This window comes from Heliangelus exortis, chromosome 9 (assembly GCF_036169615.1).
Source record: "Heliangelus exortis chromosome 9, bHelExo1.hap1, whole genome shotgun sequence".
NCBI classification, from domain to species: Eukaryota; Metazoa; Chordata; class Aves; order Apodiformes; family Trochilidae; genus Heliangelus; species Heliangelus exortis.
In genome coordinates, this window is record NC_092430.1 from 6,130,820 (window position 1) to 6,156,385 (window position 25,566).

Here is a 25,566-nt window from a genome sequence, read left to right on the forward strand (position 1 = left end):
ATTCCCGGGGTCTAATAAGACATCGAGGAGGAGAAATGGTTGCAAAAATCTTTTACCTGTGACATTTTTGTACCTTTCCAACAGTGTTATAGCTTGAGCAGGATCTTCAGCCTTGTACCAGACCGTTTATCTTCTAAATATTTTATTACTAGGAAGATGCAAAAGACAGCTCTTCATTTAATAATTTTTGTGAATGATGATATTCATATTAAGAGCAATATTAGAGTTTACATGTTTTTTAAAAAACCTTGACTAACATAATTTTGTGCATAAGAGCAGTCAGCATGATCTCCTTTTGTGTTGTGTTTTTCTATGCCTAATCTTTACGTATAGCAGCAAGATTCCTTCTGTTGGTGTCTGTCCTGGTCATATACAGGATTAGGTGTACTGCTGATCTGAGCTGTAACACTGAAAACCAGGACTAATATCACAGATCAACATCTTCCTCTTGACTGCTGCTGTTGTTAAACCAGACACAAGAGGACATGTAGTGATAGTACAGCTCACCAGATATTGAAAACCGTATCAAAAAATGAAAGGTAATTTTCCGTGGTGGGTTTGTAATGTCTTTATTTTGTTGTTCCTGGGTAGTTTGTATCACAAGCAGAATGAGCTTTTGTACAGCCTTTGTGCACTGCAACTGCCTGACTTATAGGCTGGACCTGGTGGGTTTGTATTTGTGCTCAGGGACTGATTGTGTCTGATGTGGGGAGTCTGGATTTGACCCCCGTGATTCTTCCTGACAAAACTGTGGTTTCTGATTTTAATCGAAACCCCAAGGCTGCTTGAAACATGACCACAAAGCACCTTGCAAGTTTAACCTTATCTAATAACATGATGCATGTAAACTCTAGAAGCATAAATCTTAGTCTCTTGAGCTCAGAGAGACTCAGAGTCTCTTAGTCTCTGATTCTCTTGTTTTTGTAAGATTCTCTGTCCAGTGACAGCCACCGTGAGCAAAAGTAGACAGATCTCCCAGCACCCTTCTCCAGGGTGTGCACAGCACGTCATAAAGTTAGGACTCATTGAAGAAATTCCATAAATGGCTTCGGTTAATAACAGTGAAATAACTTGCTGATTTAGAAATGTCTTACTAAAATCCCTCTTCTTTTCCCATTTGAGAGTTCCCTAAGAGAAAGCAGGAAAGAATAAGGGGGGCTAAGGGAAAGGTAAGACAGAAAGAGCAAGCCCTTGGCTATGCAGGGGGCTGCACCCCAGGAACCAGAGCCTGTGAGTAGCAGGGGGACCCTAAAGGTAGTGTAGGTGATAAATGGCAAGGTGTGAGAGTGAGTCACCCAGTAAATACTGGGAACAGCCTTTCCTTTTCACATATGCCTGGGTATTTTCTCTGTTCTCTGTAGTGCTGAAAGCCAGTGGTGATGGCAGGCTTTTATCTCTATCCAAGGGAGAAATTTCTAGGATGACATACCTGTTAGCATATTAAAATGTGTTATTAATGATGCTAATGAGTTTTTTCCAAGTGAGGTAAAAGTAGCCATTTGTGTAAGTGTTGTATTTATGAAGATGATGTTATGCCAGGCACACGTGGGACTGGTGGCAGCGGTGCAGTTCCTGCTGTGCCCTGGCTTCGAGGAGGCGAGAGCATTGCTGATTTCCTCCCTTGGGGACAAAGAGCCAAATGCATTCTGCCTTGCCAGGAGGGGGATGTGCCATTTCCAGGAATGTTAGGCTGGGGGCCTCGCTGGCAATCCCAGTGGGTTCCTGTCCCACTCCCTCTTAGAGATTGGCAGTGTCTGACTATCAGCTGCCATTTCTTAAGTGGTCATAGAATAGACCAATTGCACCCCTTTTGTCATGCTCTGTGTGTGTGTGTGAATGCAGGTGGACCTGGGTTAAGCAACATGCAACTCCACAGTAAATACAAAGAGGCAGCTGATTTACTGGCAGTGTTAATAAAAGAGTATAATTTTTTTTTTTTTTACCATCTCCAAGCCAGGTTTTAAATGGCTCTTTTTGGAATTAGAAATCAGTATCCCCTGACATAGGATTACTCATTAATAGTATGATGATTGTTAATTCTTCACCTGGGGCTAAGAGGACATCATTAGATCTCTTTGAAATGTCTCCTGCTTTGATTTTGAATAACTAAACCAGCAATTTATGCTCACAGCCTGAGCAAGTAACATTCTCTCTTTCTGTTCCTCCACCTAGCTTGCAAAATTGGATACTACAAGGCACTCTCGACGGATGTTGCTTGTGCCAAATGCCCACCTCACAGCTACTCCATCTGGGAAGGCTCTACCTCCTGCACCTGTGATCGGGGCTTCTTCCGAGCTGAAAATGATGCTGCCTCCATGCCCTGCACTCGTAAGTTGGTCTTTGAACAGTCTCTCCCCTTTCATAATCCATTTCTTCTCCTGTCTTTCTTTCACCGTGTACGTAGGAAATATTGCCTGGAGATCTCTGTCTAAGAAGTGTCCTGCTTCTGAGGGTAGCATTCGGTAGTTCTTGGAGCTCTTTGCAGATGCAGTTTGCATTTTGTATCACACTTTGGGGAGAGAAAGTATTAGTTCTCAGCCTTGAATTCCTAACAGTGACATGGTTGCACTGGGACTTGAGAGCTTGTGACCTAAATAAATCAGAAGGCTGGGAGGAGGCAAAGCCACAAAAGAAGAGTGATACACACACCTTAGTAACAGAGTTGGGAATAAAATGCAGGTCCAAGTTCCAGTTTGAGGACCAGTTCAGTAGATCACATTGCTTTTCATCTCTTTGAATACTGATCTATCTAGAAAATGCAGAAGCTCTTCTCATAATTGTATAACCTATGTAAATAGGTGAAATTTATGTACTGTATATCTAATTTGCTCAGAGTATAGCTGGTGTCCCTTAAAAACATAAAAATGTTGACCTGAAAGGGGTGGTAATAATAAATCTTAAACCTTAATTAAACAACCATGAAGTATGATTTATATCATCCTTTGTAAATCAATGCATCATGTGCAGCAAATGGAGCTTGCTTTAGTTCCACCAAAATGCCTTCAGCAGGGAGAACAGGAATCATAGTGCACTGAGCACACCCACGGGTTGCTGGAGCTACTCCTTGTCCTAGGTGTTGGTTAACAGCTCATAGAGGTGAAGACCTGGGGTTCCAGGCATGTCCTGGTGTTAAATTGCAATCATCCAGTTCTTCGGTTTTCACTTCTGTAGGAGCAGAGCAGTTTGACACAACAAGTGAAAGGGCTGTGTTTTACCAGGGGCTATCCATGTGTGGCTTTCCCTGAAAGCTATTGGAAATGCTTCCAGATTTTTGGAGTTCAGCTGTATATTTATGTAGAGAGTGTGTGTGTATCTGTGAGGGAGGGAAGGCTGAGATATTTCTTTTGTAACATTTTAATATATTCCAAATTAATTTTGGAGAGATGACTCATATTTATTTAAATCTTAATTTCTCCCTTACAAGGCAGAAACAAAGTATGTCCATAACTAAGCCAGCACACATCCCCTCCCTACACCCTCTTGATTCCAGCTATTCTTCAGTGATCTCCTCCTTTTCAGTTGTGAGTTTGCTGGGTGGTGGTTAAGCAGGTCTGGGCATAGCCAGGAACAGCTGCTTTTGCTCAGTGGGGAAGCACAGAGGTCTGCACATCCCTTGCCAAATGTTGGCTGGGTATAGAAGTCTAACTGCATTGTGAAACCTTGCTGAAGTGAGTAGGAACATGCTTTTTGTAATACAGTTTATGCTAGGAAGTACCAAGCTTTACCATTTTGATAGGAAAAATGTCTTTACGCAACAATAAAGCTGTTGTTCAGAATGCACCCTAAATAACATTGTAGCAACAAAAGTTTCTCATAAAGCCCTGGTCCTAGTGAGTGATAGCCTGACAAAATTGGAATCAAATTAGTAGTAAACTGGTTGCATTTAAATAGGCATGTCCAGTGAGTGAAGTATGAGAAGAGAGAAAACCACTTCCAGATGGAATTGTGAGCAAACAATATGTATGTTTGGTTGCATTGCAAAATCTACCCCTGCAAGCTTAGCCCTTTTTTTTTAGTAAAGTTATGGGTCTACTTCTGGCACCATTCCTGTCTTTGAAGGTCAGTCAAAGTTGAAGTCTCTCATCTTGGTCTTTTACTCTGAAAACATAAAGAGGGAAGAAGAGAGTGCAAGGGCCATGATGCTGTCCTCAGTCTTCATCTTTTCAGCAGTCCAGGAGGAGCTGGCATGCAGAGGCATTCCAAAGCCTCAGTCCCACAGACACCTGGTCTTGGAAAACAGACCTATCTTTGGAGGTCCCATTTCATAGCTTTGAATGTTCCTTTAACTTAAGGGCTTCTTTTTTTCTGTGATCCAAGCTAAAGGAAGACACAGAGGTTATTTCTGAGCGGGTCAGCCTTCATCCACCACCTATTGCTGTCCTCTCTTAACATACCCTCTTGGAGGTCTGCCTTAGTACTGTTTGAACATTGTTATGATGGTGGTGTCTGCACAGGCACAAAATGCAGCACTTCTGCCTTGTGCAAGGAGCGGGGTGCAAGGGACTCCTGGGCTATGGGGGCAGCATTCATTTGCTGTGCTTCCTGCACTGAGAAGCCCTCAGCCCATGCATTGAGGCAAATGACAGAAAGCATTTAAAGGGTCTCTGCTGAAGGAAGCCCCTTCGGAAGAAGCACCCCGTTTGTCTACCTGTCCTGACAAGATATGGAGGCAGAAGGGACCGTAAACATCAAAGGTTCTTTCAGACGGATTCAGACTTTAATAAGTTCTTACCAGTTGGTTAAACCAGGTGACAAACCCAATTCCCTTGTGCTGACAGCCATAATAATCAGGCACCTTCTTTGTTCGTTAGGCTCTCTTTAACCCTGGTATTCTCATTCAGCCCTGTATTTAGTAATCACTCAGTGTGACGGGGCACTAATGAAGAAATAAAACACAGTATCTGAGATCCATTCTTCTAGCAAAAAGATAGACTCTGCTCCACTGGCTTGTAAAATCAGGTTTCTGTTCACTTGGAGAACTATTAGACCAGTTGAATAAAAGTAACATTGGGTAATTTGGAGAGAACACCTGGAATGGATGGTGGATTGATCCTTTCTGTATTATTTCTAAACTCTTTTTAAGATTAAGAATTTCAACCTTCTTGGGATGTGTCTTTGTAAAGCTTTGACCCTTGGATATTGATTTCCTTTAGTAATAAACTGGCTGGCCTCGTCACTTACCTTGCCTTCTAGGTTGGGGGAAGACTTTTCATTAGCATGATGGTGCTAGAGGATGAAAAGGAACTGGAGAATTCTCCTTTCTTTTCCTTTCTCACAATTCCCACATCACCTACTTTCTGATGCACGCTGGTCAGCAGAGGCACTTCAGAGTTTTCTTTTTCCATAACACCACTCTGGTGTCTTCATCGGAGCTGTAAGAACTGTGCCTACCTTCCAGGTAAGCCAGGCATCCAATTTAAACAAATTGCTCAAACTCTGATTTTAGGATTCTGCTCTATTTTAGCTCTGCTAGAGTGAGCAGTTATGTCTGGCTTAAAGCTTGTACAAGTAAGAACAGAAAGTGTTGGGATCTAAGTGTGGGGGTTCTGGAGTGGGCTGAGTCAGAAGGCCAGGCCTAGACACCCCAACATACACGTTTGGTGAGGCATCTTTGCTTTCAAAGCAGCTTCACAGGGAAAATCATCATCGTGTCCATCACCAGTGAGGAGCAGAGCTGCTCTGGATCTGACTCTTTGTCCTAACTCAGGAATTTAGACTTTCAACTCTGAAGCACAATGGGCTTGTCAGCTGTGTACTTGGGCATGGAAATGGTGTGATTGGCCTGTAATACACTGGGGCACAAATTGTGGAAGACAGGGGTGCTGTTCCCTTTCATTTTCTGACCATTATATTTCAGTGCTTGCTGAGAGGAGGACGCATCTTTCATAAGGTTAGCAGTCTAATGGAGGATAAATTACCTTACCAACATGAAAATCCATGTGGCTGGAAAACAATCGGTCTTAGTCATTGTTCTGATTCCAGAATTCCCCTCTCTGTAAGGAGATACCCTGTGAATTGCAGCCTGGTCCAGGCAGGTGCAGTTCCCACCCAAGTTATTGGGCGTTGGTCCTGCATCCCCACCGTTAATGAGTTGGCTTCTCTAACTGTCTCTTAACAAACAATGATCACATTATGAGTTAGAGCAGGACAGTTTTGTATTGTCTATATTGTCTGTTTGATTCAGGTTATTAATGATTTTTAATTGGGAGCCCTTTACAAAAGAGAGATTACCAGCATGGACTGTCCAGCTTGAAATTTGTCTTGGTAAATGACCCTGAATAATCATGTCCGTTGTGCCACCCAAGCAGTGACTGATTGATATTTTGGAGTGACCTGAAATATTTCTAAAACGGTTGCATTTTAGGCAGTTTATACTGGAGGAGCTTAGAGATAATGAGAGAAAATTCAGTGAGATGCAGGAGAAAAGTGCCTGCTGTAAAAGGGCTTTCTCCAGTTTAGGTTATCAAGAAATCGAAGAGCCTGACTTCAAATAGCAAATGTCACTTACTTGTCTTTACATTCGCCTCTTCTAATTGAATTTAGTGCCCTGCTGTATTTCCTCCAGAAAGTATATTGTTTTTAAATTACCATTTCGGTGCTATTACTCAAGGCTCCTGCTTCTAATGCTTTCTGACAGTTATCAGCATAATGAACCATAATGAAATGATGAGCAATCTACAGTGGAAACTCAATGTGGATTCCACTAGAGCTGTGTGACTGTGCTGTTAAAATTTGAATGCACATTAAAATAACACTGTCCTTATTTGTTTCCAAGGTCAAGGCTTAAAAAAAGGTCTAAACACTTCAATTTTTCTAAATGTTGCAGTCCAATATATGCCCTTAGTGCAATCTTTTGTTGCATTTAATATATCTTAGCGATAAATATTTGACCTGCATTTTCAAAAAGGCTGAGTTTACCTACCTAATAACTGTGCTTGCAAATGACTAATTACACAGGAGCTAATTACTTGAGCATGTGTTTATTATGATTGCTTAGACTTATAAATAAACAAATGTGCTCTTTTTCCTTCAACCTAACTTGTGCCTCTTCTAAATTTCCAGACAGATGCTGATTATCACTCTTCTAGCTTTAGAAGAATAGAAAGTAGGGTACAATGTGTTGTCGTGCTGGATAGTGTGTTGTTAGTAGCTTTGCACTGGCTTTGCTGTTGTTTTCTTCCCAGAGCTTGTGCACTTGTTCTGGCACCACTTAAGTCCAGCCTCTGCTCTTGGAGCCTCTACTTTATAACATGAAGTATAGGCTGATACTTCACTCGCTGATACTCTGATCTCCACAAGTTAAATTTATGGCACAATAATTCTTCCATGTCTTGATATGTATGTCTGTACGTTAAGTAAATTATTTTGTTCTTAAAATATCATATAAGGTTGTTCATTATGTAGAGAGTATGTCAAAATGCCTTTTAAGGTGCAGTATGGCAGTTGCAAGAGCAGAGGGAATAGTGGGTAGGGAGTATGGAGAGAATGATTTTTCTTCTTCATATAGGCTGGGAAAATAGACCATCTATTGCTGCATCACTGCCAGAGCGAGAAAAAGGGCTTGTGAGTGATGGGAATCTCAAAGGAGAAGGCTGTCTCCCCTCATCTGAGGTGATGGGCTGAAGGAATTGAGAAAACGTTGAATAAGAGGAGGAGTGGCCATGGCTTGAAGAGAAGAGACAGGAGTAATTTGACAATATGTGTTTATAATCAGTAGACGGAAAATCATCACTCTTTAAATACAACAACTGTTTATTAGCTGTCTTCTGATTTTCTGGCCAGACCCTTAAATTAACAGAGACATTTACTCAATTAAGTGGGGGCTTTGATTTGGTTAGTCAGGACCCAGTTCTAAAGTTGTTGAAGTAAATTAGAGGGCTAACAGAATAAAAAATTCAGCAATTGGACCAGTGACAGAACAACTTACTTTTCTGGTTGGATTTCTTTCTTGTCAGACTGTCAGATAACTTTCTGTTACCCACAATGGAATTCTTCTTTTTATCTCAAAAATGCGTGAACACACGTGGGATTGCCTGCAGCACAGCATATTAGAGTAGATAGGATATCGTGTCCTAGTGTATGTGGCAGGGAAAAATGTTCCAATGTGGCTGTTTTAGGAAGGGAAACCCAGGGCCCATATGGGTGGTACTTGCAGGCATTGCTTTTTCTACACCTCTGCCTGTGGTAACTGGACCTCTTTGCTTAACTCCCTTAGCCTGGAGACAAGAGGAAATGTTGATTGGATTGTTCTGCAGGTGAAATGAACAAAACCTCTTGTGAAGCTGGTAACCAGGGTTCTTTTGGCAAGTAAATAGGAAATCGTAGATGCCAGTAAAATGGGCTTTTTATCATTGGCCTTAGTCCAAGATCCCTAGCTTGGCAGAGCTCCCACTGAAGTCAAAGGAGAAAATAAATTAAAGATTGTTTACCAAATCAGTTGCCTTATTAAAACCCAGTTGTAATGCAGACCATGCACAGAAAGGAGAGGGAGGTAGAAAAAGAGCAGATGACTGATATTTCAAGTGGCTGTTGCACCTTGTGGACTGTTGACTTTGGTCTCGCCAATTGTAAAAACACATAATCTATAATGATAAATGGTCAGGAATAGCCAGGCAGACAATAAGGAAGGGTTGTCCAAAGCATCAGTCCTTGTGTAAATTAGCCCACAGCAACAGGAGACCTGTCCACAGCTGCTGAAAGAAGCAATTAGTGACAGCAACATATACAACTGTCACAGGACAAGCATGGGCTTTATTTCTGAGCCTAAACTTACACAGCCCAGGTGTTTACTCTGGGTTATAACTTGTCTTTCAGATGGCTAAAGATCAACAACAAAGGTTTATCTGAAGGGTTTCACAGCTCACATGCTGAAACATTATTGTCAGCTCCAGAGTTGTACATGTTTAATGAAGCTTTATGAGATGGAAAGACGAGGACAAGGTGCTCTTTCTTGAAGGCTGTGCTTGGCACCACTTTGCCAGACTTTTTAATGAGAGTTAAGAGTTTAAAGAGATTGATTATTTAATAATTACTTTCTTTGCATCCATTCTGAGAATCATAAACTATTTCACACATGGTCCTGTCTCCAGGGAGATGAATTTTAGGATCATGATTGAGTTAAGGAGTATTGATTAGAATTGTTAAAGGTTATAGATACAATAACAGCATTATGAGGCTTCATTGAGAGAGTAGCAGGATGATCACACTGGCAAGGCTGGCAACATGACTAAAAGCCTCAGCAGAGTTGTACAGCCTCAAAGGGCCTGAGCTAACCCTTGGAAAGATACCTGGTGTACTTCCAGTGACATTTCATTGCTCTCTGTAGATATGCTCCAAGGGTCTTTGGAGTTGTACCTTGTATGGATCTTTTCTTTTTTACACCTCTTTATTTGTTCTCTTCAGCTTTGCTGACTTGTACACAAAAGCTGTTTTTTAAAGCTCTTGTAAATAAGATGTGCTAAACTTTTCACTGCTTCTGATAGTGCATTTCTAGTTAGGTTTTCTTGCTATTAGACAGTTGGATGCTTACTCCCAGGTGCCTGCTACTCCTGTAACTTATCAAAGACTTCACTGCTCCTCTGTAGTCTAGCCAAGGCCAAGCTGCCAATTCAAAACAAGCCAGTTCATACGAGGCTTCTTTTAAATGGTGGTGAGTCATAGCAACCTTCCCTGTTGTATGAATCTTGTTTATTATGTAGCAAATTAGCTCAAGATTTCTGAATACCCTGAGTTCCCTTTGAAATCACCAGAGATGAAGAGGGTCAGTGTCTCTGGAGCAGGCTTATAAAGAGGATCCTTTTGTCAGTCCCGGTCCAAAGCCCATTGGAGCCTGCTGGGCTGTCTGATTGACTTTGATTAACAAACAGCCATAGCTGGCACTCTGCTGCATTTAACATGATGTTTATAGGGTTTTCCCAGTTTGAGGGTGAGGTTAGAAAGCTTCCAATTCTAGCAGATTATTGTATTATTTTTACTGTTTGTTAGAATAATTTTTAATCTTTATCCTGCTTTTTCTGCCTCAAAAAGAGAGGTGATATTTTCCTCAAGGAGAGTGCAGGAATGGTTAAAGAAGATTAAAGTCTTTTCTACATGCTTGAGGCTTTCTGATGTCTGGTGGGAATTGTCAATGAAGCTTCCTTCCGATTTCACACTGTCAGGCGAATGCAGACTGAATGCGGGGTGACAGCCCACTTGAAAATAATTATCCATTGCCCTGGCTGCAGAGACATCCCTTACCTGATAGAGAAATGTGCTTTTACACACGTGCACACACAGACTGAGTAAATTATTTTTTTAAATCCTTTTCTCCTTCCAGAACTGAAAAGTGTCATCCTGCAGGTTACTTAGCCGCATACTTATCTTTTGAAAGCATCTTTCTTTTGAAGGAGGGTACATTTTAAATACACTGATTTGGTGACTGACAGGATGCTCATAAGAAAGGTTTGCCTACTTGAAGGGTATATGCTTGAAATATCTCCACTAGCACTTCCATGGTCCTAGATGTCCTCCCACAGAGAGATCTGTCAAGGTAATAAATATTAACCATACCGTGGTTAGTAGTAAATAGATGTGGTTACCATCCAAATACCGATAAGATCAGTTTTGGCCTTAATGGCTAATGTTGCTGCCAAAGTAGTCTAAGGCCACTGTTAGTGGCTGAGGAGTAAACTGGCACAAAATAAGGGCTCCTGGTAAGGAGCCAGGGGGCAGACTGTGACAGAGGAGAGTGAGCAGACAGCTGTTTGTGGCTAGAGAGAGCTTTATTTTGGGTGTCATCAGAATGGGTTTCTCCAAAGTGTAACTTTAAAGGTATTAAGTGTCAAAACCCTGTGTTGAGGTGCTTTTTGATTTTTTTGCATTGGTTTTCTTTTTCAACCTAAGAAAGAGTATTCTTGGATTTGATAAAATCAGCCAAACCAGAGTCCAGAACTTTCATCTTCAGAGCATTGTCCACAGCACTGCTGAGAAAATAATTTTTTTTACTGGCCTATAGCTTTGACGAACAAAAACTGCCCAAAATTTGGAGCTGATAGTTGTCTACAAGTGACTTCTGGCACCCTAGGGCAGCAGAGCACCCAGGTTCTCCTTATTTCTTGTCATTCTACTGTTTTGCTGGGAATCATTCCTTCCTCTTTTCTTTTCACTGTCCTTTAATCCACACCTCCTACCCATACACTGTTGCTGAACTAAATTAACTGGTTTGGTGAAGACAGTATGCTTTATGTCAAACAAGTCTGTCTGGTCCAGCTGTAGAAAACTGTAATTGAATTTATTGCATACACCCACAGAGACTTTTAGAGAAGCATCTTGCTGGGCAGATCAGTAATAAAAAAGGAAGATGTAAAACCAGGGATATTAAAGCCTTTGTCAGAACCATTTAAATACAGTTCTCCAGTACAGTGCACTTACAGTTCTACCCTCAGATCCCAGGGTTAGTTTCCAGAGGTATTTTTCTGTTGGGTAGGTTGGTCAGGTTTACAGCTATAGGAACAAAGGGTGGTCTGACTTGATTGGAGTCTGTCTGGTATGCCTGGTAAATCATTGCCTGTCTGCCTGTCCCTTTTGAGTCCCTCTCTCCAGCTCTGGGAGCCCAGTTACAGCCCATCCTTCTTGTCAAGGGGGAGGCATTTGTCTCCATGGCAGTACTGAACTTGCAGCCCTGGTGCAGCCTGGTTGGACCATCCAGGACACACTGAAGGTCCTGGTGTCTGTATGGTCCTGTTAGCATGTGTGAAGGGCTGAGTGTGACTGATCCCTGAGGGCAGCAGGAATATTTTCGCAGTTGGAGCTAATCATCCTTGCGCTATTTGCCTTCGAAATTGTTGTGTTCAGGATAGATTTTTTTTCTCCTGGTGGAATGATTTTGCCAGTTCCACTAGGATGAACCTCCTACATTTGTGCTGTTATCCTTTAGCAGCAGGAGGAAAGGGGCTGTGGGATGACTGTCAGCAGGATATCTGAACAACAGGCAGACTTTGAGCCAACAGTCTCTGATGGTCCCTCAGTGTGGAGGGCGGGTGAGGTAAACGCCTGCGGCCTTCCTCACCTCACAGCCGCCTGCAGCCCAGAGGTGCCAGTTCAGCCCCAGACACTGGGTTCATTACTGGGTCTTCTCTGTGGAAGTTGTACGTGAATCACTTGAGTGTTTGGACCCGACTTGATCCCTGATGTGAATCACTGAGGCTCCTTAACTCTGCCCACAGAGCCCTGTAAGCCCCAGAGAGCTGTCACACAGGTAACGTAGCACGCAGAGATTCTTGTGGTCTGGAAGGTAGGAGGTAACATGACAAGTGTTGATAGGTGCTCTCGTCACGGTTTTCATCAGGCCTCTCTCTCAGTCTTCCAGTGGGTGCGGGAGGCTCCTGACAGGAGAGGGACTTGAGTGTTTTTTAGGACAAGGAGAGAAATACTGATGGATGAAAAGTTCAAGTGCAGCCTGTGATTCTGGTAAGATTGCTAAAACTGCATCACTCCTTTAGTACAAGTAATGCTCATGCTGTTAACCCCTTAAAAGCTTTGTTTTCCTGAAGATTCATTTAACAGAGGATACAACAGTGTCCTTAAGACAGACAGATCTATCTATCTGTGGGTGTAAGAGACAGATTGTTATAATGAGTATAGCTTATTGCTGCAAGAGGAGGTCAAGCAATCTGCATTGCTCAACATGTTTTAGTAAATCTAATAGAAGGGTTGAGGAAGATAGCAAGATTAGCTTGACAAAGATTATTTGTTGCTAAACAGACTCTTCAGTTTTCCCCCAGTCCTGACACACAGAGTGAATGGCTCCACCCAGGGCCTTTCCATTTGCTTCATGGCTTGGTTGATTTTGATGGCTTTATTGTGAAGCAAGATATATGGAGCTCCAGGAAGGAATAAAATTAAAAACTTCCGTTCCCTGTGTTCCCACAGAGGAGTCCCCCATGTCTGCTCACGGTGCTGGTAAATGGGCTGGGTGAAGGGTCCAGCTTTCAGGCTCAGCGATCATGCCATGTACCCTCTGCAGACCCTGACAGAAGTGTAAGCAAGCTGCAGATCCAGCCCTCAGGTTCTGTTTTCTTGGGCAGGGAAAGCGAGAGCAGCTGGCTTCTTAACATCATAAAATTAACTTTGTTTTCTAAACAATTACTTTTAGAGATGTCTGGATTTATTTCTTTTTTTTTTTTCTGTCACATTTTTAAGCTCTTCTGAGTAGTGTGGCAGTATTAGCTCCGTGCTTCCAAAATGCTGAATGGCTCATGGCATGGCATGTTCCCATCAGCAGGAGTTTTTTGAAAAACTCTATAATTCATAGGACTTGGGAAAAAATCAGAGAAGTTGGCTCCAGTGTTTCAGAGGCACAGCTCCTTGTTTGCCCTCTCATCTAGCCCATAGCTAGAATTTTCTGTGGGAAGACAGATGCTTTGTGTGAGAGTGGTGGTCTGGCCAGCAGAACACTGTTCCTGCAGGATCCTGCTCGCTGGGTTCATCCTGAAACAGCACTGGCACTTCTTAGCCTGCCACAGCCCTGAAAGGGTTTTTTATCTCCTTTAGTGGCAGTGACTCTGTTGTCAGAAACAAAGTAAATCCTGGTGACCATTGAAGGAGCAGATACACCCTGTGTTTCATCATCTGAAACCGGGCCCATCAGTCTGAAACTATTCCCCACTCCCAGTGCCAACAGCTCCATTGATGACTACGCTCCAGAAAGAAAAAAAAATTGCTTTTTCCCTCACTGTAATGTCAGCCCACCATTTGGAGACTCCCCCGCATCTTCCTTTTCATGCTGGAGGTGGTGCACTCATCTCTGTGACCTGCAAGCATCTGCTTCCCTGCTTTTCCGCTTCGATGCGTCTCTGTTTAGACACTGCAATGCTCTGTCCCACATACTAATTACTGACTTTTTGCTTCTGAGGAGCTTGATTCATTCTGGCACATTTTCCCACGTGAAACTGGACCTAGAGCCTTGGAAAATATCTTAATGGACATCAGAGCAAATCTGAGTTTAACCCCAAACTGGCTGTTGTATGTGAGCTAAAAGGCACCTCTTTCAGACCATAACTGTGGCAGTATGAACCTTCTTTGTGTGGAGTACTTTGCTTCATGTACATCCCCCTGAAATGAGGGCATCCCAGGTGTAGCTCAGAGAGGGAAATTGTTAGCACTGGCACCACCTTATCACAGCTCTCCTGGCTTTGTTCCAAGCAGATGCTCTCCCCTGTGTCACTGAAGCAAGGGAATGCTCTTTAAGAAAATGCTTTTTGCTTTTTCATACTGTAAAGCTCTTGCTCTCCTGCCTCACTGAAAGTGTGGAAGGACAAATGTTGTCACCCTTTGCACCTGTCTGCTCTGAAAAGAGAGCCCTGGTATGAGGCAGTTTGGGGAGTTTTGATGAAAATGGTGTTCAGATCAGTTCCTGTGCTGCTGCTTGAGTTCGTAATTCTAGGAGTGTCTTCCACCTCATTGCACTCGGAGCTTATTTTTTAAAAGGAGTCTGGTATATTGCAGGCTAAGCAGTGACTGCTTTCTGCTACCCAGGGGAGATGGCAAACCCAGCTTTTGGGAGAAGGGTGTGCTGGCATGAAGCTTGGGAGAGTTATAAACGATGCCCAGATGTGCAAGGCACATCCTGTGAGCCCCTGTCCGCTCAGCCCCTCCCTCTGTACCTCAATTTCCACAAGATGAACAGAAATTTAAACCAGTTTCATTTCCTTTTGTTTCTCTGCTAGTTTCTAGGCATTTTTGGAGCAGGATACATCTCTGTCTGTGTTTGGTAACTGATCTATGAATGAAAGGGGTTTGTTCTAAGGAGTCCTAAATGCTGCCAGTGCACAAATAATGGCAGCCTGGTGGGGCAGAGGCGGGAGGGCTCCCCCTCACAGGAGCTGGGCCAGGCTCTCTCTTCTTGCACTAATTCTACCTGTCAGCCCTGATTAACTCAGAGACTGTTTCAAAGATTTGGCAGGAAGGGAGGATTTCCTTCTTTTCAAAACAAATATATTAATGTCGCATTCGTGAAGTGAGCACAAAGAAACAATCCATGCTCAGCTACCTTTGTGGCAGAGGCTCTTCATATAGGTACTGAACGTAAGTAGAGACATTTGGCCTCCATGTAATTTGAGGCTCTTTTCTTAAGCTTACTTCCCTCTCCTAAAAGAACATGTGTTACATCTTGGTGGCTTCAAGCACAGACCTAGGGATGTGATGGAACCCTCAAAACCTTGCCCTCCACAGTGTGGTCAGGTCTCAGGCTTTCTTTTTGATGCACCTGATGAATCCAGGCATTCAGAATTAATCTATGCCACAGTCACCTCTTAATGGCTTAACCTCTTTGCTTCTGCACTTGAGTCACCTTGTAATTTAAGCAGATTTTCACCGTAATGTATTGGGTTCCCAGCTTACCCTGATGGCTGGTTTTCTACCTTCAGCTTTGATTGATTTATTTATGCACTTAATGAAACTATTGATGCTAGCTGAACGCTTTTCAAATTTCATAGTTTTTCAAATGTCATATTTGACAAATAACAAGAATGGAAAACTTGGAATGAAATTTTTCAGGAGTTTCCCTTCCTTTTCTACCAGGAGATGTGGTTGAGCCTTTTTAAATTTCAACCATCCAGTGTATTTTAATAAAATTTAATTTCATAATCTAATCTGTCTCTTGAATAAAAATGGAATTTGTGACTTTCTACAAAATTATTTCCAGTATTGTTTTCTGTTATTAATATTTGTGTTTAAAGCTCCAACTGTGAGTAAATACTAAGTACTGCTATTTTTACTGTATTTAGGTTTGGATCAATACATCTTGCAACCTTTGTTTTTCCTCTGTTTAACTTCTGTTGGATACAGTATTTACCTCATGTCCTGTCCCAAAGTACTGTGTGTGTAGTGAGAGCACCCTTGTGCTCTGCCCCAGAGCAGGCTGCCTTTTGATGATCAGTGAAGCTTTTAGTGCTGTATAAAATACCATCTGTTTCATGGGGTTGCTCTGAATCATCCTTGTTAAATTTAAGGGTACAAAAAGTGTGTCTCACCTCAACTGTGCTGAAATTAGATTAAGAGTCACAGGATTAGCTCTTCTGCATTTTCAATGTGCTTATTGGTTTGGAGCCCATGGGGATCTAAGTGTTTCAAAAAGATTTCTGCCTGTGCACTGGTTACAGAGCCAAGCAGTGCTCTGCTGGAGGCCATTTGCCCAGTTGGGCAGAACCAACCATGACAGCCCCAGTGGGCTGCCAAGGGTGCCAGGAGGAGCTGCCAGCTTCGGGCTCTGCTCTGCTCCTCCTGTCCCTTCCCTGCTTCTGCCCAGGGGGTCCTTCCCCAGCCTGCCTCAAGCTTATCCCCAGACTCCATAGTTCCTGTGCTGGAACCTGCAGGGAACTATTTCACAGTGTCTTTACAAGTCTTAAAGTCTCTTGTCCCTGTGGTGCAAGAGCTGACCTTGTGTCTCTGCTCTGGTTCAACCTTATTTCCAAACTTTCTGTATGGTGTCTTGTTCCTGACCAGTTTCCTTGTATCAGTTCTTTCAGGTTCTCACTGCATTTTCCTCCCCAATTCTTTCACATTCTCTGGCACTCTTCCGTTGTCTCCCAAACCTTAGTCCTGTGTCTTTTATACTCAAGTCTCCTTCCTGCATCCTAAAGTCTCATGTCCACATCCCTGCTTGATGGGCTTCCATGTTCATTGAATGCTGTCAGATGTCAACTTGTCTGAAAAATATTGCACTTGTATTCTTAAAAAAGAAAAAAACAAAACAAAAATCAGATCAATGGTTTCATTGAGTCTGCCTGTATTTAATGAGAAGACCTCAAAAGCCTCAAGTGAGGCAGGAGTTTGTGCATTGCTCAGGAGATAATGGAAAAAGTAATACAAAACAAAAATATCATTTTTAAGTTTTTCATAACAAGGATAAGTAGAAATGAAAAAGCTCCACTCTTGTTTAATTGCAATACTGAGCATTCAGGTGCATTCAGAGCTGGAAAATACTGTTAATTCATCAGATAAAGAGCTCAGAGTTGAACTTACCAGTTTATTTTTCACTTTAATTAAGAGCACAGAGAAAGAAAATTCTGTGTTTTTTCCTTGGTCCTTGACTTATCTGAGAGGTCCAGAAGCTCTGTATCACGCAGGACCCCAAGTCTGAAAATAGTATGTACAGTTTTTCCAGTTAGTAAAAAAATGTGTGGACTTTTTCTTTCCAGGTCCTCCATCTGCTCCCCAGAACCTGATTTCCAATGTCAATGAGACATCAGTGAACTTGGAGTGGAGCCCTCCCCAGAACAAAGGTGGTCGTGAAGACATCTCCTACAACATAGTGTGCAAGAGGTGTGGTGCTGGTGACCTGAGCCACTGCAGGTCCTGTGGCAGTGGTGTGCATTTCAGCCCCCAGCAGAATGGCCTGAAAACCACCAAAGTCTCCATCACTGACCTCCTGGCACACACCAACTACACCTTTGAAGTCTGGGCGGTGAATGGAGTGTCCATACAAAATCCCAGCCAGGACCAAGCTGTATCAGTCACTGTGACAACTAACCAAGCAGGTAGGAACCTAAACACGATTTCTCTTCATCTCTCTTCTGCCTGGTTTTCATAAAAGCTGTGATTTCCATTTCATTTAGCATTGGCAAATGAATTAAAGGAACCCTAAGATCTGTAACTGGGTCAAACCCTTATTTTCCGGTTATTTATATGGATAGTTTAAAGGCTTTAGAGCTAGAAAAAACATCAGTCTGACTGCTGTGGCTGGGAGCAGAGCTGTGCTGCAGAACACTGTGAAGACACTGGGAGGCATTCTGCAGAAACAGAACAGCTCAGCCACCCTGAGAAATGCCAGGGGACAGAGCCAGGGCCACCAGCAGCTCCAGGGCCACCAGTGGCTTTGCCCTTTGTAGGGCAGACCCTGCACACAGGCACAAATATGCTCTTGGTATTTACAGAGGGCAAAAGAAGCACCTGGGGAGCACAGAATTTACTTCTGCCTCCATCCAAAAAGGGCTGCCTGAGAGGGCAATGCATTGGTCCCCTTGCCTGCCTGCCTGCTCTACCTCCTCTTACTGCAAAGTCCATTAGATTCAGCCCCTTTGTTAAATAATTACCTCCTTAACCTGCTGCTAACAACGTTCCGATTGATCAGAGCTGGCATTACAGTAGAAATCCTATATAAGCTTTCATCTTCATACAGGCTGATTTAGGCATTTCACTCCTCTGTGGGAGTGAAATGCAGTTTCTGTTTACACCTGATAGTTTCAGATCCCCTGGACAGTTCTACTTGTTTCAGAACCCTGTGCTTGACCTAGGAAAATCTGCTGCAGCAGATTGCAGTTTAGTTTTGGTGATCATTCATATGATTTTTTTTTTTCCTTTTATTACATGAAAGCATTCCTTGTTTTGCAGCTAGCTAGGGTTTCAAGCGTCAGGTTTCAGTTGAATTTTTAATTTAATGCACAAATTATATACATTTGAATATGACATTCTTCTATATGCAGATTAGATATCCAGACTGTCAGGCTGGTTACAAGACAGTCAAACTTGTTACTGAATCACTCACAGCACTTCAAGTCCCACAGTGCAGGCATTCAGCACCTTAGAGTGCAGCTTGCAGGGTTATCATTTATTGCTAGGCTTATGGAGTATGGGACAGTGTTAGTATTTTGTATTTCAATAGCACTGGACTATATGAACATCTTGAATTCTCTTTCCTAAGAGGTGAGTTTGAAAAATAGGTCTGCATAGCCAAAATCCACAAATTTTAGCTGTAGTCCTCCAGTCCTAACAGTGAGAGAGAGTCGTTCAATTTCTCAGTGACACTTACAAGCAAAATTGTCAAGTCCACGCTGAAGCTCCTTTGAAAATCTGATCCAGTGCTTTTTGTTCTTTATGCATAAAGTTGACAGCACCTCTTTTAAATTATGATTTAAAAATTCAAACTATGGCTTTGCCTGGTGAAAAGAAGACTAATAGAGAACAGGAGCTATTGCAGAGTCTTGGGAGAAAGCTGTGGAAGAATGCTGTCATATGCTATACGAAAAGAGAAGGTTGAGAACAGCAGCAGGGACAGTGTTTTTGTGCTATGAATGCCTAGCAAAGGGAGTATTTCTGACTGATCTTGGCATGTGTAAGGATTAGTGGATGCATATATGCATGAATAAGTGAGTGGGATCCATCTACCGTGTGAAAATTCTACCATTTTATGCTTTAATATGCAAACTGAAATCTGATTGAATATGCAAATAAGAATTGATTTTGTTTATTATCCATGAGTAGCAGTTCTTCACATCAGGAAATTTGTATTTTTGCCAACATTTCCAATTATGAAACATGCCCGGTCTATCAAACGCTTCAGAGGGCTGGATAAAACTGCTGGTACAAATGAAAATTAACTCCAAGGTGCCAGTGTTCTCCCGTTCTTCGTATGACTTTATGTGTTCTGCTACATAGAAGATCTGAATAGAAATCTGTGGCCTAACCCTCCAGTTCTCAACTGAGATAAATAGTTCTTACATATGCAAATAATGCCATTGATTTCAGTGATACTGCTTGCTTGGGTAAAGGTTTGTAAGGTTGGACGCTTGGGTCTTACAAGTACTGATCTATTTAAGGGTTGTAAATGTGTGTCTGGCGTGCATTAAAATTCTTGTGCCATTTATTTTCTTTCACTTGATTTAATTAAAAAGAAATCATGCCGTGATAAGGCACTGCCACCGGCTAGGTTTTCATCTTGCACGTTTCTTGCACTAATATAAAGCTACCTTGGTTTCTTTGCAACAGTTTCTAAATTCAGATTAGAGCCATACTCCTCCTTTAGTAACACTCTTTTCCCTGTTTTGCTACTGAAAATGTAATGACCAACACTAAAAATCTGTAAATGACTTCATTGTTGTCTGTCTGTCTTTCCAATCTTTGATAGAAAAAATGTTTTTAATGTGGTTCTTCAGCTACTTAGATACAAGCAGTTCTTTTAGGTCATATTTTAGGCAGTTATCTGGAATTCCTTGCAAGAGGTGTTTTTTGAGTTAAATTCAATAGGCTTGTTTGCTAAGTATGAAAGGTACCAGGGAATCTTTCCTCTTAACAGGAGTCTCAAATTGAGCTTCCAAATATGCAACCATATAATCTGAATAAATATATGCAGAAATTTTAGAATAAAGGTTTTGATGTCATAATCAGAAATCTGAATATTTGTGTGTTTGCTTGCACTGGTGCCAGCCCCTATAAAAGATAGAAATTTTGAGACAGACAGAAAGCATTGAGAAATCAGTTACTGGTATATTGCACAAAATTGAAAAGATGTGTTGCAATGACATAAAAAGTACAGTTGAAAGGCACAGGTGTTTTTTTGTTTGCTTTTGCCATTTTACTCCTGGAGATAATTAAATGAGAGAGTTTACTCTCCCCCTTTGTTTAGATACTCTTTTCAGTTTCCAATACTGTAGAAAAATGTTTAATGAAAATAAGCTTGTGCCATTCTCAGTAGGATCAAAAAGCATTTGAAAAAGAATTTTTCCTTTGAAAAGTCCCTGGGTTTTATAGTTTTCTGGGGGGCTTTGGGCTGTGTTTTTTGTTGTGTGTGCGTTGATTTTTTTTTGAGAGAAGCTAAATGTAAGGCTTTAGACCAAGTAAAAAATTCTATCTCCTAGTGAAATACTTCAACGCTGTGAAAGTTCAAGAATTTTGAATGATAAATTCAGATTGGTATTCTACAAGTTTAATATACTAAATTTTTTTTTGAGTCTTTTGAGGTAAGACCTCCCATTTCTTTCCCATAAAAGATAAATAGAAATTAAAAAAAGAAAAAGGGTATCGGATGCTGAGCTGTTAAAGCTTCCAGCCGGCATCCTTATCACAATCTCCACCAGCAGTGTGAGGTTTTGATCACATGAAATCAACTCTTTGTCCATCTTTTAAAAATGTGAAATGAATTGTGGAAGAGATGCAAACCAGCAGTTCTCATGCGATGCTGCTAGAAGAAGCTAATTTCAATGAGAAACGCTAGCAGGCAGTTGACTGGATAGCTCAAAAATCTCAGGGCTTTTTCTTTTTTGCCTCTAAGGATAATGCTGTGAAGCTCTTCAAAATTAAAGATAAATCTCTCAATAAAGAGACCTTGTTCACAGCAAGCAGGAAGATTTATTTTTTGGGAGGGGCACCGTACATTTTATACTTTGATTAAATATTGCAGCCAAGCTGTTTAGGTCTCCAACCTTACAGCCAGGTTCATTCATTGCTAAGTTGTCTGTGTGCACGTCCGAGGGGCAGCACGGCAAGGACGAGGTTTTGCATGGATGCTAAAGGCACTCTATGAGGCAGGAGAGACAGGGAAGGGAGAGAGCCTCCACAAGCTCTAAATGAGATTTAAAATCCAAACTCTTTATGCTGCATTCTTTCCTCCCTTCTTATTGTTTGCGTTTTATGAGGGCTGGGTGTCCTTGTTCCCTTGATTGCTGTAGTTTTAAAATGGTTGATATTTCTGAATAAACAAGCTGCCTGGTGATTTGTTACCTTGTTAAGTTACCTTGGGCACAGTTCTTCCTTAAATGGTTCAGCGCAGCTAGATGGAGGCAGGATGTGCCAATTAGGATGAAAATACAGTATAAATAAATAAACTTACTCTTTCTCCCACTGCATCAAACTGGATGTTTTCAAGCTTCCTGTGCTCAGGATCAAGAACTGATCTTTCTTATGAATATGTCTGGCTCTCTGTCCCATTTTTTCCTCTTTCTGTTCTTGCTCCTCTCCCCGGCTCCTTTGTCTCTGCGATCCCCCACACCTTGCCTGTGTAGCTGTCTGTTTGCCTGTCTCAAAGCTGCTTCATCTCGGAGGCAGATTGGTGTGGCTGGCTGTGCTGCAGTCCTTCCCTCCCTTCTCAATGCTCCCCTGGTCCCTCACCGTCACTCAGAGCCCTGCAGTTTATCTGTTTCAAGAAGGAACTAAAAAGGGTCTTGGTGCCTTGAGCACCGGAGAGAATACCTGAGTGAATCCAGTATGCTGGGATGGGCTGCAGTTTTGGTGACCAAACTGTGAACCTGAAATACTCACATTGAGTGGAGGGAAGGAAAACATCAACTGTTACTCAGCCTTATTTAGCCTTTAGGTTTGTTGTTCATGTTCTTAATTCCATTACTAAAAGGAAAAAATAGAAAGGTCCTGGTCCCTTGAGGAAGATTGTGGTTTAAGTTAGAAATGATGGGAAGGGGGGGTGAAAGAAGTGAGAGTTATTTGTTTCCAGATGGCTCACGAGTTCTACTGGATCTTTTGGTCGGGGAATATGTATTCCCATTTTGCATTTCGGTGGGTCTTCTTTGAAAGCCCACGTTTCCTTTCAAATGTTGATTAGCATTCCTCACGTGTGATACAGAACAGCACTGAAAATGCATATAAGGCTTTACATTCTGCCAGCATGGTTTAGCCTGTGCAGAGCTAAATTTGCAGTCAGTAAAAATTCATGGTCATACATTGCCCTTGGTCAGTGTGCACTCCTCTTATCGACAAAGTAATAGTTGCTCAGGCAGATCAAAAGCAACACATGCCAAGGCCAGGAAGCCTAAGGTTTTCAGTATTTTCTTTTTAATGTGCTACTTTCCTCGATATTTATAACTTATCTATAAAGAATTGCTCTGTAGTGAAACATCAAAAGACATTGTTAAGCAGCTCTGGGTTGCAGAGCTTTCTTTAGGTGCCTGCATGAATAGCCTTATACTACTACTGGAAAATAAGATCGACTCTGGAGATCGATTGATCCATTTGATTCTCTCAACTCCATCGTGTTATTTCACTAGAGTTCTGGTTTAGGTATAAATAACAGTAAGTAATTTCTGTTACTGAGAGTGGGCATAACATTTTTTGATTTTCTATGTGGTGATATTTATGTCCATATTGAGAATCTTATCAATAAAGGAGAGGGTAAAATAAGCTAATTATGATTTCAAAGATAGCAAGCTCTTTAACAGTTTAGACTGCTGTAGCTTTATGCTCAGCTCTTGCAAAATTTTCCTTGGTTTTTTGTTTTTTTTGTTTTTTTTTTTTCAATCCTGGTGATGAACTGTTTATTGTTGTTTTAAAAGATAATTTTGAAGGGCTGTATAACCTCAAGGAAGATATCATCTCCAAATAGCCAGGGAAGGATCTGTGTGAAGCTGAAGACAGGATCCATCATACAGTTGGGTCATTTTCTGTTCTGACATCACCTTTCCCCAGTTCCTCCTGAGGCTACCAGCAGGTTCACACAGATCAGCTCCCCTTTCCTGGCTGGTGGGTTTTCTGCTCCAGCTCCCTGCCTGCCTCCCCTGGGTGGTGGGAGGATGGGATAGTTCTGATGAGGCTTAGGGCTTTGTGGAGTGAAGAATTAATGTGCTGGGGACAGTCTGTTATTGGGTGAGTGTTTTGAGCAAGCTGGAAAGTGTTGAGATTTGCAGCAAGTTGGATGGATCAACCTGGAAGCAGTAAAGGTGGGCGAGTTCGTGTCTGTCCAGAGGAGCCAGTGACTTTCTAGATGCTGGGCACAGCAGTACCTGTCTGTAGCCTTCCCAGACATGCAGGAGTCAATTTAATTTTTAGTTTTTACTTTTTTTTTTCAAAGTATTTGCTACCAGCATGGTCCCACCCTTTCCAGTTACTTGTTCCCTGCAGCCAAACGATACAAATAGCCTGTTCCAGGCATCCTTTTTTACAGGCACACGGACCCGTGGGGAAACTCATGCACGTAGCTGGGTGTGTGTAAACAGTCACAGCACCCTGGCCACCCAGTTCCCCACAAGTCTGATTTAAAACAATCTTGTGACAAATGTCTGGATCCCTGCCAAATGTTCAGAGCATGGGATATGTGTATGATACTTCTAGCTACTGCTGGGGCTTTTTTGGTTTTTTGTTTCCCCCCCCCCCCCCTTTCCCCGTAATTTCAGGGTGATGGAAAAGTGGCATTGCAAAGAGGTGTTTTTATTTTGCTTTAAAGGTATTTGTAATTAGGATGATGGATCTGTGTTAAGCCTGAATTCAGTTGGTAAAGAGATTCAAAACCAGTTAGCAGGGACCTTAAAAAGGGCTGATCCCTGAGCGTGACACTCCAACTGATTTGTTGCAGCCTCTTGCAGAATTCCAGTCTAATTGTATCCAACTTTCTCATTTTGAATTTAAACCAGTGTGGTTCCTAAGGCTTCTCATTTATCTGCTAGACATAAGCAGCAACCACTTCCAGTACACACATTTTGAAACCAAGGGGCTGGGACAAATTGTCAGCTGTTGTAAGGTTTCACCTAGTGTAATTGGTGAGGTGACCTGCTAGGTTGTGCAGGGACAGGGATCTGCCTTGTTCCTCCTTTGCTTTGGCTCTCCCAAGGAGTTGTGTTTTGGCTTTTGCTCCCTCAGATTTGCATCTGAGGGAGTTACCATGAGGACTTCGGAAGCAAACTGAATAATGTATTTTGGGAAACCACAGACCTTTAAAATACAAACGGGGTGGGAGATCCAGAAAGAAGATAAGTGATCCCAGTGCAAGAAATGTGGGTATTGCATGGAAGCAAACAGGGCAAATTTCAGTGCGGAGCCTGAGATTTCTCAGAGCCTCAGAGATGTCATGTGTTGACCGCTTCAGATTTCTGCACGTTTAATTACATGTGTAAGATAATGTGTCTGAGTAAGGAGCTTCTCCAAGCTGGCAGATGCAAGTGGGAGTTTCATATTAACAACTCTGTTCTTGCACAGGCTTTATGTGATGGTCTTTAATAAATGTGTAGCTCTAAGCATACGTGCTCCTGTCTTAAAAACAAAACCGGGAAAACTATTGTTTGGAGGGATTAAATTAATATTTTAAGGTAACTACAGCTTTCTACAAAGAAATAATAATTATAATAACAACTGCCTGCTTGCTGGCAAAGCTGTCTGCACCACCCATTTCCATGAATTTGTATTCAAGGAGGGGGATACGAGTCTTGTCGGAAGGGAAAAAAAAAAAAAAGCGCTTTCTAAAGATCCTTAGTAAATAACCAGCTTCAGGGTTCAGCGAACAGCTTAGACAAGTTGCATGTCAGATAGAGCCAGGAAGTAATTGAAGCATTTAAAGAAAAGTTTGGTCACTTTTTTCAGAAAATGTCATGGTTTTCTTAGGAAAATTGTAGCTAGTTACATATCCTTCTAGGGAACAAGGCACTTAATTTACTTTTAGGAGGCATCAAATCAGATCAAATTCTGGGCTTAGTGATGTTAGTACAGATGAATAGTTACCAAACTGACAGAGATAAAGGTACGGTCCTGCAGCTTTTATTTGCTCTGCATGTTTCCTTTCGCTAGTGGTGCCCTGACATTTCACATTTGTGAAGCTCCCTCTCCAGTCTGAGTGCTTCTCTTAAGCAATTGGCAAGGAAATATCTTCCTGTGGAAGATTTTTGCCTAAGAAGGTTTGTGGCTACCTAATGTTGAGATGGGCTTCTAATTTTTCTAGTTATTTTTCCTGCTGACTAAATTAATTGGAAAGCAGCCAGAGAGACAGGAGAGTCTGGTCTGTAGTTGAGCAACAATAAAAGGCTTCGGAGAACTTTATCAAAGCTTCTATTAACCCCCCGCTGATGTCCTCAAACAGGATTTTGTGAGAGAATGGGA

The 25,566-nt window shown here is 42.0% G+C and overlaps 1 protein-coding gene across 6 annotated transcripts in view; it reads left to right on the plus strand.

Moving 5' to 3' along the window:
- EPHA4 (EPH receptor A4) overlaps positions 1-25,566 on the plus strand; it is a 226,855-nt gene that overhangs the window by 161,991 nt on the left and 39,298 nt on the right. For all 6 annotated transcript variants that reach the window (XM_071751825.1, XM_071751824.1, XM_071751821.1 and 3 more), the window contains exons 4-5: positions 2,173-2,328; positions 17,178-17,516. In XM_071751825.1, coding sequence (XP_071607926.1) covers positions 2,173-2,328; positions 17,178-17,516 — 495 coding nt within the window. The remainder of the gene's footprint in view (positions 1-2,172; positions 2,329-17,177; positions 17,517-25,566) is intronic.